This window comes from Drosophila pseudoobscura, chromosome 3 (genome assembly GCF_009870125.1).
Source record: "Drosophila pseudoobscura strain MV-25-SWS-2005 chromosome 3, UCI_Dpse_MV25, whole genome shotgun sequence".
In the NCBI taxonomy this organism is placed as follows: domain Eukaryota; kingdom Metazoa; phylum Arthropoda; class Insecta; order Diptera; family Drosophilidae; genus Drosophila; species Drosophila pseudoobscura.
This window is the reverse complement of record NC_046680.1, coordinates 16,473,041-16,490,347: the sequence shown is the minus strand read 5'-3', so window position 1 is coordinate 16,490,347 and position 17,307 is coordinate 16,473,041. Positions and strand designations below refer to the sequence as shown.

The 17,307-nt window shown below is 45.8% G+C and overlaps 3 protein-coding genes across 3 annotated transcripts; 1 reads left to right on the top strand and 2 right to left on the bottom strand.

The window, feature by feature from the left end:
* Nucleotides 1-6,524: 6,524 nt before the first annotated feature.
* Kpc2 (Kip1 ubiquitination-promoting complex subunit 2) lies at nucleotides 6,525-8,952 on the bottom strand. Its single transcript, XM_002138673.3, has 6 exons — nucleotides 8,432-8,952; nucleotides 8,291-8,302; nucleotides 7,738-8,233; nucleotides 7,346-7,678; nucleotides 6,971-7,274; nucleotides 6,525-6,898 (listed from the first exon to the last, which is right to left on the bottom strand). Exons 1-6 carry the CDS (start codon nucleotides 8,812-8,814, stop codon nucleotides 6,750-6,752), a joined length of 1,677 nt encoding a protein of 558 aa, XP_002138709.3. The 5' UTR covers nucleotides 8,815-8,952; the 3' UTR covers nucleotides 6,525-6,749.
* Nucleotides 8,953-9,907: 955 nt separating this feature from the next.
* On the top strand, nucleotides 9,908-15,463 carry hrg (poly(A) polymerase hiiragi). The gene is given in 9 exon segments (XM_001361396.5): nucleotides 9,908-10,460; nucleotides 10,964-11,138; nucleotides 11,211-11,997; nucleotides 12,056-12,252; nucleotides 12,337-12,918; nucleotides 12,983-13,261; nucleotides 13,327-14,119; nucleotides 14,860-14,978; nucleotides 15,046-15,463. Coding segments are annotated over 6 exon segments (2,613 nt in total). The 5' UTR covers nucleotides 9,908-10,460; nucleotides 10,964-11,138; nucleotides 11,211-11,240; the 3' UTR covers nucleotides 14,865-14,978; nucleotides 15,046-15,463.
* Nucleotides 15,464-15,614: 151 nt separating this feature from the next.
* On the bottom strand, nucleotides 15,615-16,865 carry LOC4804951 (uncharacterized). The gene is made up of 2 exons (XM_001361395.5): nucleotides 16,669-16,865; nucleotides 15,615-16,613 (listed from the first exon to the last, which is right to left on the bottom strand). Exons 1-2 carry the CDS (start codon nucleotides 16,720-16,722, stop codon nucleotides 15,693-15,695), a joined length of 975 nt encoding a protein of 324 aa, XP_001361432.4. The 5' UTR covers nucleotides 16,723-16,865; the 3' UTR covers nucleotides 15,615-15,692.
* Between the last annotated feature and the right edge of the window lie 442 nt (nucleotides 16,866-17,307).

Below are 17,307 nucleotides of genomic sequence, written 5' to 3'. Positions count from 1 at the left end.
GCCATAACGAAATCAACCTCAAATCTTGGAATACAACTGCAAACTAATGCATAATCCGTGTTTGCCCAACGCGGACAACGCACCCACGCACTTAGCGAATCACCCACCCACCCAGTGGACAAGATTTCCACCCTCTGAGCGCGTATAGGGGTTGGGCAGCGAGAGGGTCTACATACACTGACCTTTTCGCACATCTATGCTTGTTGCATTTCTTGCAAGTAATTTCTTTATGAGTTTTTACTGTTTTTGGGCCCCTTAATCCTTATAAATGAAGCAGCAAATTTGATGCTGCAAGCAACGTGCTTTCCTCCCTGGATGGGCGTCGTTCTTGTTAATTCTCCCCTATTTACCACAGTAAGTTGGCTTAATGCATTCGCTCGTCCAGTGCCTGTCCTTTACATCTTACTCTCTCTCTCTCTCTCTCTCTCTCTCGGGGTCTTTCCTGCTAATACACGTTAATATCCTTTGAGCTATGAAATTGCGCTCATTTGTCAGGATTTGAGGGAAGGCCAGAGCAAGACACAGGATACAGGACACAGGAAATTGCAATTGTATTCCTTAGTATTTGTTGCTTTTCCTTCGGCTTTTGGCAATGATGATTTATTTGCCGCGCACGTGAGAATGCTCCCAGACCAGCGGGCAGCGGGGGTCTGCAGTGGGCGGTCTGTTGCGATCTGCCTCATTAATTTCTGCCTAACGGACTCATTAAAAACTAATCCGTCTTGGGAGTCCACATCGCTGTCTGCCTGACGCAGCTTGTTAGCGTCAGATCGGCTTAAAAGCCGCTTGACTTGCGAAATCAATCGTATAGAAAAGAAATGGCCAAATTGGAGAGTGTTTATGGAAAACCATCCAAGGATTTCAATTTGATTTGTTTTGTTTCCATTGCTGGACGGCTGCATAATTTGTATGGTAATTCGTAAGTACCTGTACTTAGTCGTTGCAGTTCGAGTAATTAATTACAAACTTGTTGGAGTTATAATTATATGGAAAAAAAATGGTAAAAACATTCGCAATTGTACACATTGGTCCACCATCCCCTCGTTATCCATTAGCTGATGAGTAAACAGGAAAGAAGGTCATAGCGCTGTGATGACTGAACGACCTGGAATTGTAGCGAAAATGAATACTTTTTAAAACGGAAAAAAATATGAATGTTAGCATTTAGCCACGCATTAGGACACTCAACCTAGATATGTACATAAGCTCAGATTGTTATGGTAGCGGGGTCCTTTGTGGCCACATCACCTGGGCAACAAGGGGTTGAGAATAAAACGTGAGCACTGACCCGCTAAGTGCCGTTCGACTCATGGCTCTCCCGCTCGCGCAAAGGATGCTTTTGCGTTTCTCATTGTGTCAAGTGCAAAATGTGCAATGCATGAGACAAAGCGACCGCATACCGCAGTCGCTCTTTCACTCTCCTGCCATATAACGGTAGTGTAAGCTTGCATTGTGCTAGGCTAGAGGGAGAGCGGGAGAGGGAACAGAAAGCGAAAAACAAAATAAGAGGAAAGGTCGGACGTTTGATACCCTTGCAGATTCATAGTTCCAATGGCAGCGATCTCCTCTATCCCTTTTGTAAATATATTGTCTTTTGAGACAAACCACAGATTCTTGTTTCTGTTTATTTTTAATTTTTTTTTGTATAAACACCTGTTCAAAATCAGAAAACCCTCTGAAAGGGTATACAAAAAAACAACAACAAGAAGAAGAAGTTCTCAGTGACACATTTGGCAATGCGTTTTTAAACTGGATAAAACGGAGAACAAAACGAATGTGGCAGCCGCAAAACAGAACACAGCAGAGGGGCCAAAGAGAGAAAGACCGAGACCGGCAACAAAAAGTCAACTGCATGTGGGAAGGGGCGGGGTGTAGAGAAAAGTTTTAGCATTTTTTGTGCGCCTCGGCCTCGGCACTGAATTGCACTTAAAGTCAGCGCCAGTTAAAAACTTTTTCAAGCAGCAGCAGCAGGCAGCGCAGTCGACTCTCTGCTTCTTCTCTTGCCTCTGCCTCTGCCCCTGTCTCTCCCTCAGCCGACGACTACACACAAAAACTGTAAAAACTAAAAATAGTCAAATAAGAGGATGAAGAAGATGATGTAGAAGAAGAAGAGAAAGAACTGTACTCTTGCATAGAGTGCGAAAGAAACAATTGAAAACTTTATTGCTTTTGCCTTTTTCACTTTTGTTCGCAAGTATGTTGCTCGCTCCCTGTCGAGGGCGGGGTGCGGAGGCGAAGAAGCCGTTGACAAAAAACCAGAATGTGAGCATGGAGCAGCAGCTAAGGCGAGACCGGCAGCCAAAAAGAAGAGTAGCTTGAAAGTTTGGTGCTCTTATTAATTTTGGAACTGTGCTACGGATGCGGCTGAGGAGAAAAAACGGAGCAGGATGGTCAGCCACAGAGGGAGCCGCAACAGTACGGCTACTGGGTAAAAGGGGGGTGGGGCATAATGATGGGATGTGGGGCTACACTCTCGGCAGCTGTGCGGTCAGCTGGGGCTGCCCACTAATTGGCCTTGTGAAAATATTTGCTACGCTTATGAAAACAGTTGACCGCTGCCGCCTGCCACACGACCCTTGACTGAAATGACACACAGAATGGTCAAAGTGGCCCCAAAACAGTCTCACCCACACATGTACATAAATATGAGCACACACACAGAGCACAATATTCACATAAGACCTTCGTTTATGCGATCGCTAAGTTTGTGAATAAAGTTAATTAAAGCAAAGCAAGTTATGCATATATAAATATTTAAATATATAAAATATAAAATATATAAAAATATAAATATATATATAATAGAACATCACAAACAGCAAGGACGCATAAACATAATTAGAATCAGCCGAAACGGTCAACCAACCCACTCACAGGCAACTCACAGAACACAAACGCACTGACTCGAAGAGACGACGACTCCGACCCAGTCCAATCATAGACACATGCCGGGCTGGCTGCAGGACCCTGCCTGTATGACCCTCAACACTCGCTCCACCCACGTTCACCCCACCAGCAAACACCGCAATTTTTGTCAACTGAACTAATTAATTAATTGTGGGCGGCCAGCGTGGCCTTCCTTCCCAGTCGAGGTCGAAACGAAACGGGCCGATCCAACCCAAAGCACCCAACCCCCGCCCACTTGCTAACTGACCGGCAACTAATTTTTATATTTATGAGGCGAGGCTGGCGAGCCGAGGGACGTTGGCCGGGGGACTGTTGGCCTACTGCGTCATAAAGTGTACCGTTTTGGTTGTTGCTGCTTTTTATGCATGTGTGTGTGTTGTGTGCTGTCTGCCCCGCCGACCTCCCCCTCTCCCTGGAGGAGTAGTGGCCATGTAAAGGACAGTTTATCCTTGCCGCAGACTCCATGCCGTTTGCCCCAACATAAAGTTGCATGTTCAAATTTTTAGTATCTTTGTGTGATTTCATGCGTTAAAGCAGAATTTTTATTTGCTGCCCGTAAAGACAAACGACAGAATACAGATAGATGGGATACACAGGGCGGGGAAGGATATCTGATGTGGGGGTTGCCATTCTCGTTTAATTTTCATGTCGCGTTGAAAGTTTGATACAAGTATTTATGGCATATAAATGAAATATTTGCCACTGAGGGTAGCAAATGGAAATTGGGCAATGTTTGCTAATGAAGGAGTTCGATTCGGCTTTAAATGGTTAATTGGGCCTGGGAGCTGCCTTCCCCGATGCCGAATGAATACGGAATTCTAAGGGTCTGTCGGCATCCTCTTCTGGGGATGCAAGGAAAAAGCTGTTACATTTCGAATTCCATGTTGTAGTTTTCGGGAAATTAAAATATAAATTCCATTTTAATGTTTAACTGATTTTACTCATTCGGTGAAGCCATATTGGCCATCCAATTATTTTCTTCATAATCTTTTTCAGAGCTCAAATTCAGTTTGTATGCAAATGAGTTCAGTCAGTCCTTGGGAAACGCAAATAGCATTTCAACAATCAAATTACTTACACAGTGCATGAAATGTAGGGAAATTCAATAAATAAAATGCAATTATTTTAAATCATTGGGTTCTTTATGCGAGTATACCAAAGACTTTGCACTGTCCTGACTGTCTCGAAAGTACTTCCTCCCTGGTATCTACATATTTCTTTACCCTGTGACACAATTTGTGGCAAGTTAGAGTATTCAAGTTGGAATGCTGATTGAGTTGTTTGGCCTATTTAATGCATTTCATACCAAAGAGCTCCTTGACAATGGGCACGTATTATGCATTGCCCAATTTCAATATTTTATTATATAATCGTACGTAAATTCGATTTTGGATGCTGATGAGGATGCGGACTCGATCCATAATCCTGGCCATATTAATGCATATTAAATGCATTTTTTTTCCTGAGTACCGTGCCATTTTGGGAAGTTTGTCATTTAATGGCAAATATAAACATGGAAAACTCGCCAAAAACGCATGCGACTGGAATTTTAAATCATTGAATGCGAAATGACAAAACATTTTCATTTTCATACAAATTGCGGAATTTCGTAGCAGCTTTTTCCACCCAACCCGCCCTTCCCCACCCAACCATTCGCCATATTTCCACTCCTCCACTCCATTCGGATTCGCATTGTCTCGCTTTCGGTGGGGCGTCGATAATGCTGTTTATAGATTTGCGGCCGCTGCCAATATGCAACGGAAATTGCCAGCGCAGCGCCACACGACTTCAACATCCCGAACCCCTCTGGTTCTGGGCTCGGGGCATCGAGCACGCTCAAGAACTCTGAAGCTGATGTTTTTTTATGGCCCACTGGGGGAAGGACGTGGGCTGGGGCGTGTGCCTGCCTGGCTGCGGGGGAGGATTAGCTGAACGATGTTCTTCGCTCGTCGTCCTTGTCAATGCATTTCGTCTTTTGATAATATCAAAAACTCATTTGCCTCGGCCACATTGAGGAGCTACGAGTACTCCCCCACCCCTCCCTTGCGACCAGGACTCCAGATGATTTATTATACTATATATGTACGTCCCGTGACGCCCTCCCTGCCGCTGCATGCGTCATCAATTTTTAGAGATAGATTTGCATAACCATCGTCAGCGACAAGGGCCATTAGGCGGAGAGTGTGTGGAGAGCTGTTGCAGCGGCAACCGCAAACATTTAATAAAAATTACATCTGACCATAGATTTAAGTAATTTTCTCGATGACCGTTTCTATGTATTTCCTAAACAATTCAACAATTGCGCGCAAAATATTAATTAAAAGCCACTCGCCAGTGAATGTATCTCATGGATACAGCCACTACGAGTACATGAACGCGCTTAACATAAATTAAAATGCATCGCCCCCATCTTTCCCGACCCCATCAAGGGCACCGCACTCAGCGTACATACTCGTATGGTAAAAAAAAGCGGAAATGAAACAATTGAATAGAATAGTTCTGTTGCTCTCTTTGCTTTGCTTGTGGTGGAGGCTGATGTTGCGCTCCAAATAGAACAATGCAATGAGAAATGTGCGGCCACATGGAAAATTAATTGTGATACATTAAAAGTGCAATTGCAGAATTATTCCGATGCTGAACAACAAAGCAATACAATTTATACAAATTGCAGTGAGGAGTAATGAAAACAACTATTCCGCTTAACATATGTTCTGGTATTACGTAGGGGGTTAAAGACCCCGGCCACCCACTTATCTGCATGTGTGAATCATTCTGGTTAAATATTACTCATACGCCGAGGGGCCACCAATGCTGGATTGAGTGCTTCCTTGCCCTAATAGCACCGTTAGAAACGTGATATGATTCAGATAGCTTTAGCCTGTTGTTGCAAAGATTAGCTAGAACATTTTGGGGGACTCACTGTGGAACTTTAGGTGAATTTTCACTTTTACTTTCGCTCGATCAACGATTTTTCACGGGGTGCGATCCACACGATCCAAGAACATTCTCTTCGGTGAAGCCATCTTTAAAACCCTTTAGAAAGATATTTTATAGCCAACTTAAATGGTGCATAAGTTGACCCAATCTACGTAGCACAAAAAAACGTAATGTTCTCATAGCTTCAGCGTTTTTTTTTATCAAAAACTAATTGATTTATTTGCTTATTGTTAAAACAATGCTAATAGAATATTTGGTTTACAAAATAATACTATATGTTCAAAGTCGGCTGTCGGTTGTCGGTTTTGTTAGCCCCCGCATGTACAACAGATTTCCAATACAGCGCACAGAAATCAACAAGAGATCGCTCGCTTACAACTATCCGGAGATATATGTGTACTAAGTGTAGGGTCGAAGAGTGGCCCATGAGTGCGAGATTGAGTGAAGATGATATAGCAGATAGATAGTTGATAGACTAAGTGAAAGCCGGGGCCTGGCCTTCTTACTGTGGCTGACTAGAACTAGTTCCTATACGACTATGTATATAATAGTATAATGCGTTATTCGTACTGATCGGTAAGCGTTTCGAGAGTGCAGCCGCGTGCTCCTGGCAAAGCGATTGCGTCTTTGGCTTTGTGCGGTTTACATTCATAGTTTTGGCTACAAAAATACTCTTCACATACTCATAAGACACACACATACACAAACATACGTGCTGAAGGACCCAAAAATGGGACCGGCTCCAGGCATTCGCTTCTGGTAAGCGCCTGGGTATGAGTGCACACATATTTATGTATGTATGTATGTTTATAGTATGCGTATGTATAAATATAATTTGGTTAATCTCATTATAAAGCCACTTTGGGGCGCAGTTGCAGCAGATGCAGCATCTAGCCGGGTCGAGTTCACCATCGGTTCGTATAGAACTGATTGATGCCCAGCACATGCTTCTCCTCATGGTACTTTTGCAGGATATGTGTGATGATCGAGGTGGTGTCGTTATCGCCACGCCACACGCGTATTGCATGCTCGTTCTCCAGAATGGCCAGAAATGCTGTCAACAGAGCACAACATAAGGATTAGTTAGCTCTCGTGGGAGCAATAGGAATAATTGTATCTACTCTACCTAAAAATGTCTTGGGATTGCTGAGCGTCATTTGGACCTGCGGCATTTCGAGAATAACTTTTAGGATGGGAGAATCGGGGGCCAGACCCTCGCGCAGCTCAATCACACTGCCGGTACGATTGTCGCAGAGCCACTCGCAGGCGGAGGCCTTGTTGTTGCCGGTTCTCTTAAGCGCCGATACCACGGCCGCCTCCTCGAAGCCCATTTCGGTGAGAGATTCGACTATCTCGTCGCTGGGTGGCGAGTCACGGTGACTGTAGATGCGCACGATCTCCATGAGCGCAGCGGTGTTCTCGATGGTTTCCTACGGTAATTGCAAGGCGATTAGTTAATTTGCAGACCGTGAGCGACAACTGAGTCGTGGTTGATTGTTACGTTATTCGTGACAATAGCCGAGGGCGATATAGAGGACATGCTCTGCTGCATATTGATGTTCGGTTCCTGCAGGATATCCTCGTTCTGGTTCTGTATCAGCCACTCCAAGGTGCTGGAGTAAATGCCGCTGTTGGCCTTCAGGGCAAAAGCGGCCATTTCCCTCTTGAATCCCATATCCACGAGGCACTGCAGTGTGTCCGACTGGTGGTTGCGTCGGTTGATCAGGCGCTGCTTCAGCATGGTTATCAGGCGAGGGGCATACGGCCCAGCCCCTAAGACGGCAGCCGAGGCCTGGGCCAAGGAGATCAGTACCTTGCGTACATCGTATTGAATCTGGAATAAAAATGTTTGTCACTAGTCCGGGCACCCCCTACGCCTCTTCAAACACTCACGTTCGACTGCTGAAAAATCTCGTTGATGTCGATTGTTGGCAGCGAGCAGGCGTTGGTGGGCACATAACGCGTAGCGCTCTCCAGCAGCTGCTCGTTGGGCCCAGGCACCTCCCGGATACGCGACACCGTCTGTGCGAGCGTACTGCGCCTGGCCGAGAGTATAAAAGTCTCGTTTTGGCGCACCTGGAGCTGGGCCAACGTCTCGGCCTCGTTCAGCTCCGCGCCATAGTACTCGGCCCGATAGAGGCGGTAGCGCGGATTCAGGTGGCGCACATCGGGGGCAAACAGCTGGATGGAATCGGGATCGTCGCTCAGCTCCAGGATGACCTCGCTCTTCAGATCGTTAAGGCGCTTGTTTACGTTCGTCTTAAAGACGAGGACCCGCGAACTGGGACATATGACGCGCACCGTGATGGAATCGGTCGCCTTAAGAGAGTCCTCGCCCTCTGCTCCCGTCGAGCCCTCCGGGTCGACGCGGCCGGACTGGCATGTCTTTCTGCAAGAGACGTACCGATTAGTGGCTGGAGACGATCGAAAGATATGAGAGGCCCACCTGAGGAACAAACTGCGCAGTTTTTGCATAGTTTGTTTTTAGAACGATGAGTGGAAATCCAACGGAGAATTTCGAAAATATATAAAAGATTAAACAGTATTGGAAGCCACTCGTTAGACATTTAATCGCCTGCCAACTTACGCATTTTCATGCTGCTGGTATGGAGTGGGTGTGTCTAGTGGGTCTCCTCCACCAGCACTGGACATTCCAGGGCCATTGTGGGTGGCTTGCATATGCAGTTGCAGCTCCAGGTGCATGCGACGCCTCCGAGCCGGCGAAGGCGTGCGCATGACACAGCTGCCGCCACCCACAACGGGTCTGCCGCCCACGACAACGTCTGTCTGGGTCTCTGTCTCCGTGGTGGGCACATTTAGCGAGGCGGAGCTGAGACTCTCGGCATCGCTGGCACTGCTGGCGGTGTGAAGGCGACTGCTCCCGGGACTATGTGGAGTGGCTGACCGATTACTCCGCGAGAGCCACTTCGCGCGCTTTTCGTTGAATTTTTCGCGCATCCAGGGAATCATGTTGTGACAGCCATTAAGTCCTTTCCTTGCGCTTTACATTTTGCATCAGTTTTCGGTGGAGTTTCAACATTTTCCAGAAATAATATAAACAGAATCGATGCGAAATTGCCCCAGCTGTTTCCGGCGTTGCCAGAGCGTCGCATTGAGGTTTTTGGCAGCGCGACGCATCCTATCGCAATATCACACAAAATACCGATATTTTTGGCAAATACCCTGCGGAAAAGGATACTATAGAATTGAGGAAATGTTTATTATCCTAGGCTCCAATGAATGCAGAATGCAGTCTCTGTTTTAAACAACAAACACAACAAATTTCAGCTTAAAAAATATCAATTTATTGTCTTCTTATAGAGACTAAGAATGAGGATCAAGATCGAGATATTTATACAGGACTAACTAATCAAAACAGAATTGTAATCGGTTACCAGCAGCACTGACGGAAAATTTCATACACACTTCCGTTTCGTTCACATCGTGTGCCAAATCACTTAATCAAAGGGATACAATTACATGTTTAGGGTTGAGAGTCCCATTTAGCTAGTAAATCAAATCTAATATTAAAATCGAAGAAAATGGCTTTCAATCCTTGTAGGAGAACGCTTAACCCATTTTAGACCACTATATTTTAATATTCCACCGGAAATGAAAATTTAATAGTTTTAGCGCAGTTTAGAAGAAAGATATTGCGTTTTTTTTTAGTTCAAAGGCATAGATCTACAAAAAGAATTTACAGGCGGTACTATTTGCCGCCATTTTCCTGAAGTCTTTGAACTGTTTAAATAGGTGGCTTAAGTGGGCTTAGTTCGTTTTTGTCATCGGTACATTGTGGGTACTTTAACACCCTCTACTAATTTAATGCATTTCGACTAATTCTAGAGCAGGTCAGTTGAAAGATATCGTGGTCTCTATCGTTTAATAAAGATAAATGCTAGGATGGAGCCACAAGAAGTACTATTATTATTATGACTGCTATTATTTTCCGCGGCTTAACGCAAGTTGTTCACCTGTTTAAGTAAAGGGGGCTTAAGTGGGCTAAGTTTGGTATATTTACGGTATATGTTAAAAATGAGACGGTATATTTCTGAGGGTCCGAAGGGATACTTCATCCGCGGTCACACTGCATTATAATTGCTAGAACGCGCAAATCAAAAGAAAAAAAAGCAGCGGAAAATGTTTGGCGCACGTTAAAAGCAACCAAGTCGGCCCCCAACATAATTGAGAACCGTGCCCCGCTACAAAAGCCCCCAGCAAAAGGCTAATAGTGTTTTTTGTTGTGCTCCTCTATTAAATGCGTGTGCGTCAGTTTGCTTCGCTGCCAGAGAACGTCACGTAGCATAAAAAACGCGAGAGGCCGCATACAGTGGTAAAAAGAGGTAGAAAAAGAGTGAAAAGCACAGAGGGCAGGAAGCCAGAAGATAAAGCGACAGCAAAAGACGCAAGAGTTGCAAAAAGTCTGCACACGCCGGACTCCAACCACAACGCATGAATGGGCAACACTCGACGACGCGCCCGCTGCTGCCAAATTACAAAAATATACATTGCCCATATGTACAGGAGGAACGTCCCGTAGCCGGGATTCACTTGGCCTGAAGATTGGGATTCGCTTGTAGATTGGATCCCACACAAGAAGATACGACTCAGCGCAGGTAGGATAAAAGAGATAAAAGTTTCCCCCCACTCTTATGTATTTTGTTTTTCGGCGTGTATGTATACGCTTGCCTGCCAGTGTAGGTGTAGGTGTGCGTGAGCGTGAGTTGGAGCGCGTGAGGTGCGCTCAGTGCCTGCATCTGCAAGGAAAATGATGGTTTGCCTCTGCTTTTGGTTTCTTTGTTTATGTTTGTCAATTTCCACGATTAGTTGGCACTTTTGCACGCAGCCCGCACCCCGCGGCACATCTCTTTGCGCTAATTTATTTACGCATTTGTTTATGCCCCAATCGAAAGAAAGAGCGTGTGTGGGAGAGAGAGAGAGAAGAGAGTGCGTTCCAGTGTGACCAGCTGCCGCTTGGCGTTCATTGTTTTGTTTTCTCACATAACGGTGCTGGTGGTGTGTGCGTTTGTGGGGTAAAAAATCTTATCGCAGTTTCGTCAGCACTCATATAAATTGCAATTGTCTGTTAAAGTTATATATATATATGAACTGCTTTCAGCATTTTATTTAGCGCATAAAAGTCCCAGGATTAAGAAGAGGAAGAACAACAAAGCGAAGTGGAAGACGAGAAACAAAAAGGACAAAGCAAGTGGCAACAGATACAATTCCATTTTTTGGGCAGCAGCACGAGCAACTTAATTGTACTACATTACATACATTTTAAGCCTAGATAGGTGAGATAACCAATCGTCACAAACGCCTTAGAGCAGAGCATCAACTAATCCATTTGCTTCCCGGTACTCCAGTACCTATATTTTAAGCCCAACTTATACAAAATGTGGAATTCCGAACCAACACATCGCCAGAATCAGCAGCAGCAACAGCAACAGCAATACCAGCACCAACATCAACACAATGGCAATTCTACCTCGGGGGGCCAGCCCGCCAAACAGTTGGGCATGACCTCGGCCATCAGCCTGGCCGAGCCGAAGCCGGCGGACCTGCAGCGGACGGAGAACCTCCGCGCCTCCCTGGAGCCGTTCAACGTGTTCGAGAGCCAGGAAGAGCTGAACCACCGCATGGAGATCCTGGCCAAGCTCAATACGCTGGTCAAGCAGTGGGTGAAGGAGATGTCCGTCAGCAAGAACATGCCAGAGTCGGCTGCCGAGAAGCTGGGCGGAAAGATATACACCTTCGGGTCGTATCGCCTCGGTGTGCACCACAAGGGAGCCGATATCGATGCCCTGTGCGTGGCTCCCCGCAACATTGAGCGCGCCGACTACTTTCAGAGCTTCTTCGAGGTGCTGAAGAAGCAGCCGGAGGTCACCGAGTGTCGCTCTGTGGAAGAGGCCTTTGTGCCAGTCATCAAAATGAACTTTGATGGCATCGAAATCGATTTGCTGTTCGCGCGACTTTCGCTTAAAGAGATACCCGACGACTTTGATCTGCGCGATGATAATTTGCTTCGGAATCTGGATCATCGCTCGGTGCGCAGCCTTAACGGCTGCCGTGTGACGGACGAGATCCTGGCCCTGGTGCCCAACATTGAGAATTTTCGCCTAGCCTTGCGCACCATCAAGCTGTGGGCCAAGAGTATGTATTCGACCAACCCCTAGTCATTGCAGCAAACTAAATATTTCTCTATCCGCAGAGCATGGTATTTATTCTAATTCGCTGGGCTACTTCGGCGGCGTCACCTGGGCCATGCTGGTGGCCCGGACTTGCCAGCTGTACCCGAACGCTACAGCTGCCACCTTGGTGCACAAGTTCTTCTTGGTCTTTTCGCGCTGGAAGTGGCCTAATCCGGTGCTACTCAAGCACCCCGACAACGTGAATCTCAGATTTCAGGTATGTAAAGAAGTTTTGCTTCCCAAATCGGAAAGTGTTTTCTTTAATTGATCCAACTCTTTAATGCTTCCGCGGCTGGGTTAGGTCTGGGATCCGCGCGTCAATGCATCAGATCGCTATCATCTGATGCCAATCATAACGCCTGCGTATCCACAACAGAATTCCACATTTAATGTGTCCGAATCCACCAAGAAGGTCATGTTGACCGAGTTCACTCGCGGCATGAACATTACGGACGAGATCATGCTTGGCCGCGCATCCTGGGAGCGTCTCTTCGAGGCGCCCAGCTTCTTTTACAGATATCGCCACTTCATAGTGCTGTTGGTCAACTCGCAGACGGCTGACGACCACCTGGAGTGGTGTGGACTCGTCGAGTCCAAGATCCGCCTGCTTATCGGCAACTTGGAGCGAAATCCTCACATTGCTCTGGCGCACGTCAACCCCAAATGCTTTGAACTGAAGAAGGGGGAGAGCGCAAACAACTCGCAGAACAACAGCGGCAACGAGGACGACCTGAAGCAGCCCCCGCCCAACCAGGCCTCAGTGACATCGGCTCCCTTCTGCTCCATGTGGTTCATCGGTCTGGAGTTTGAGCGTTCGGAGAACCTCAACGTCGACCTCACAGAAAGCATACAGAATTTCACAGAGCACGTGATCATGCATGGCGTAAGTAGCGTGGAAAGAGTAGTCATATTCGGTGGTGGTTAATCGATATTCTGGTTGTTTCTAGGTCAACATCAAGATGCTCAAGGAGGGCATGGCCATCGATGCGCGGCATGTAAAGCGCAAGCAGCTCACCGTCTACTTGGACGCTGACTTCCTCAAACGCGAGCGCAAGTCAATGGAGAGCCACACTAGCTTTAACAACACGCTGCTGGCCAACCGCAAGCGACTCTCCACAGAATTGGCCCAGTCGCAGGAAGCTCTGCCGCCGGGCAGTCAGACGCAGCTAGCCAGTGGCAATCGGGGACGGGAAAGCGGCGCCAAGATCCACCGGCTAAGTGAATCGGTAAGTACAGGCGCTAGCCATATTAATCGCGGATCTTTTTGATTGAGTTCTTGGGTTTTATCCAGCTGACGGAGGACAATTCGAATGCATCGAGCGATTTGGGAGCTCAGACGCCCACCACACCCACTGCGGCACAAACGAATGCGCCAAGTTTTAAGACATCTGGCAAGAACGGCTCGGAGTTGGATACATCGGAGCAGGAGCAGCAGCAGCAGCCGGGGCAGTCGTCACCGCAGTCGCAGGCGCATAATAACGGAAGCAACAGCACTGCCACGACGACGGAGGTGGCATGTTCGTGACAACCGCCGACGCTACATCCACCGCCGGCGCAACAGCAGCCCCCGCCACCGCCGCCGCCGCCACCGCTGCCACCATCAGGTCACCATCATCATCATCAGCATCAGAAGTTTCGGAAGAACAACAACGCGGCTGCAGCGGCAGCCTCCAATAGTATTTTCAATCAGCGCTCGATCCTGCATGCGGCTTCGAGTCTATCGGCGGCTCTAAGCATAACCGGACACAAGCGCAAACAGCAGACAGCGACAAAAACCATACATTCGGCAAACCCGATCAGCAGTACCCACACCCAAATCATCCACAGCAACAACATCAATGGTTTTAGCGGCAGCGGCGGTGGCGTCAGCAACACCAACAACAAGATCTGCTATTACATTGACGACGATGATGATGATGATGATGACAGCCACCAGCATCAGCTACTACCGACGCAACCACACCAACAACCACAAACGCAGGCACTGGCCAGAGCCATTCCCACAGTATCAGCAGGAGCAACAGCAACTCCCACGCCAGTATCTGTAGCAGCCCCAGCCGCTGCATCGGCCACGACAATTTCTTGTAAGTTGTTACCATGTATTGAATCATTCGCTCGCCTTCTCCTCGCATATGTGCTACTTATTCCGACTTACCTTGACACGAGACTGGTTTATGCTCTAATTTGACTATTTACTATATTTAACTTAAACAGTATTTCACTCAGCTCACCTCCTCCGGCTCTACGAGTGAGGGAAAAGGATTTAAGCAATCAATCAGTTTCTTAGTTATACAAAAATTACAAACACATTTTCCAGAGACAATGCTCTAGAAATGATTAAATTCATACTTTTAAAAAAAGTAATTAAACGATAAAACAAAAGAAAAACTACACTTTTTTGGTATTTTTATTTTCGAAATTATTTTATATTTTTTCCGTCAATGAATCCAGTCGTTGGTTTTGTTTATTTTGTTCTAGAATCATCAGATATGTAGGTACATTTTCTTCATAGATCTGTATGCAATATAGTTAAAGCTTCGTAAAGTAAATAAACGATTGGAAGACCTTTTAAGAGACATTCCATTTATTGAGCGAAATTTTGGTTGGCTTAAATTTGAATACAAGTTCAGAGATTCACATGTTCCACTCAAGTTGAAGGGTTAAGTGATATACTTGTGAATTTCAGAATACCAAGCACACTTTATGTAAAAAGGGTCTGCTGTTTGGTGATAAACAAAACGATATGCTAATCTGTAATGAAGAGTTCTTAGACAACAGATTTATTTAACTAATATACTGAATATCCCTTAATGTATCTTTGCAGTGTAAAAAGCTATAACACATACCATTTAAGGATTAGTTATCATAGTTATTCTCCCCCATTAATTTTCTTGGCATTGATGCCCAGCCCAAGTGGAAGCCCAACATATTTTACACAAAGCGGTGAGTGGAGGGGAGTTCTTACAATTCTGATATTCAAAATGCTAATGCCCGTCTGTTTTGCCCGCAGGTTTCGATTACACTACACTTCAGAGTTATGTTGAACATTATTCATTCAACGAACTGACGCTAACGTTCCGTTCCGATACCCAATTGTAAAATGAACACAATGCATATAGAAATCAACAGATTACTTGCGACATCATCATCCGATTTCAGCCACTTTTTAGCGACTGAGAACGATTTCGCTAGCATGTCCAAATAATAATATGTTGTACATCTATCTTTTTTACTTCCCCACAGCTGGTTTGAGGAGTGCGTAGAGGTGGAGAAGGAGTCAGCGCCGTGGACGGACAACCAGAAGCAGGACAGCTGCAGCAAGAACTATGAATCAATTGAGAAGATTCCTTTATAATTTTCCATCTTCTAGTTTTCAACATTTGTTTTCTTCTCCTTCTAGTTGTACAACGCTGAAAATTTGAAACAATTATGTTCGTTTTTCTAAGAAAAAGATATCTGAAAAAAGGTAATAACAAGCAAACAAAGAATTGCAAAATGAAATGAAGATATTGATTTAATTTTACCAAATAAACCAGAAAAAAAATATACAGCGAAAGCTAACAAAAAAACCAAACCAAATAACCGTTTTATTTCACATTTTATTTGAGTGGGTATGCATATGCTCTATCGCAATGTAATCGTAATGGTTCATGGAGATTAGGATATGGCTATCTGCTGTAATGAATACTTGGGTAGCACAGATTCCATTCTCTGATTGCGTAGTATCTGGCACAGAAGGTAATCGACCAGTTCGTTGTAAAATTCGGTGTGGCACAACTCGGAAAATCCTGTATTATACGCTGTTCTCCGCAAGCCCATTTGGAAGGGTCGAAACTTGAACTTCGTTTTGGAGAGGTGGCGCATTAGCCAGTCATTGACAAGGTCAACTTTGTAAATGGTGCTCTTGTTAGCACAGATTTGCTCCAATTTCTTTTTGCGCGGAAAGTATTCTATGATTGGATTCGAGTCGACGACCACCCGTGGCAGAGTGTGAGCGGCCCTTGCGGCGAAGCGAGTATCTAAAAACATGACCCCAAAGGTGGCGGCCCATGGATCGAACACCCACTGACCGTACTGATTCTTTTTAACCATTGGAATTTTCACGGTTAGCTCCTTGCCGCCAGGTCTATGTGCGCCTTCTCCGCCGCCTTCGCCGCCTCCGCCGCCTTCACCGCCTCCACCGTCTCCCCCGCCTCCTCCAGCGCCTGCTCTCACGCTTACAGGCCCTTCAAAAAGTCTCAAATCATTCATCGTCGGTACACTAGAATTCATTGCTAGCTTGATGGTGCTGTCCGCTGTGTGGCTGGTTGTGTGGCGTGTGGTGGGTGTATTGGTTGTGTTCCCCGAGACGCCACCGGCGAGCAAGCCGGCCTCGATCAGCTTTTGTATCTTCCTGTGGGGTTTCTGATTCATCCATATGCCCCAGACCTTATCATTGCTAACCAGGCTCAGGTTCCCCTGTCCGCGTTCCGTGCTGGTTTCAATCTTACCCTCCGCCACTGGTGTGGATGCGAAATTCCCACGATTCGGCTTGGATATGGACAGTGGCATAGCCACGAATTCGTTCACTCTCAGGCACTGTGGTGTTTGGGCACATAAGTTAAGATCGAACACAAGTTTGGGTCTAACTCACGACTACTACTGCCAGAGCGATAAAGAGCATACTGAGTATTCCGATGCTATGCATTTTGTTCACTTATCTGCTTGAGAATGGTCAATCCAATGTAAAAGCCGTGGTTTTAGAATAATTGAAGTTGTTTTAAATATTGTATTAACGTATTGTTTTCCTAATGTGTTTAGAACAGAATGTGACATAAGACTCGTACAAACTGCGAGACTGACGTATAGAAAATTCGATATTAGAAGTACGTTTACTAAAGTAGCAATGATATTACAAAACTTTGTAAGAAATTTGTAAGAAAGAATATGTACTCCACTAAAAAGTTAAATAAACTCATTTGTAATTCATTAAATCTGATCTTTTATTCGGTATCACAGCTGATTGGTCAACGCCAAATGGAAAAACCAGGGACAACGTCTTCAAAAAGAGCAATATTTTGTCTTTTCCACCGGTGGGAATTTAAGCCACTTAAACATGGCCGGCATCAAGGACACTTCGATTGCATTGAGCCGATGAAAACTGCGTTAAGCCCTTTGTGTGCGGGTACAGTCACCACACCAGGTTGCTTTAGACGGTGAAAGACTTCTGGAAGTACTCGTACTCGTGCTCTATGCGGGATTGCGTTGCTGTCATACCTAAGTACCGTGTTCC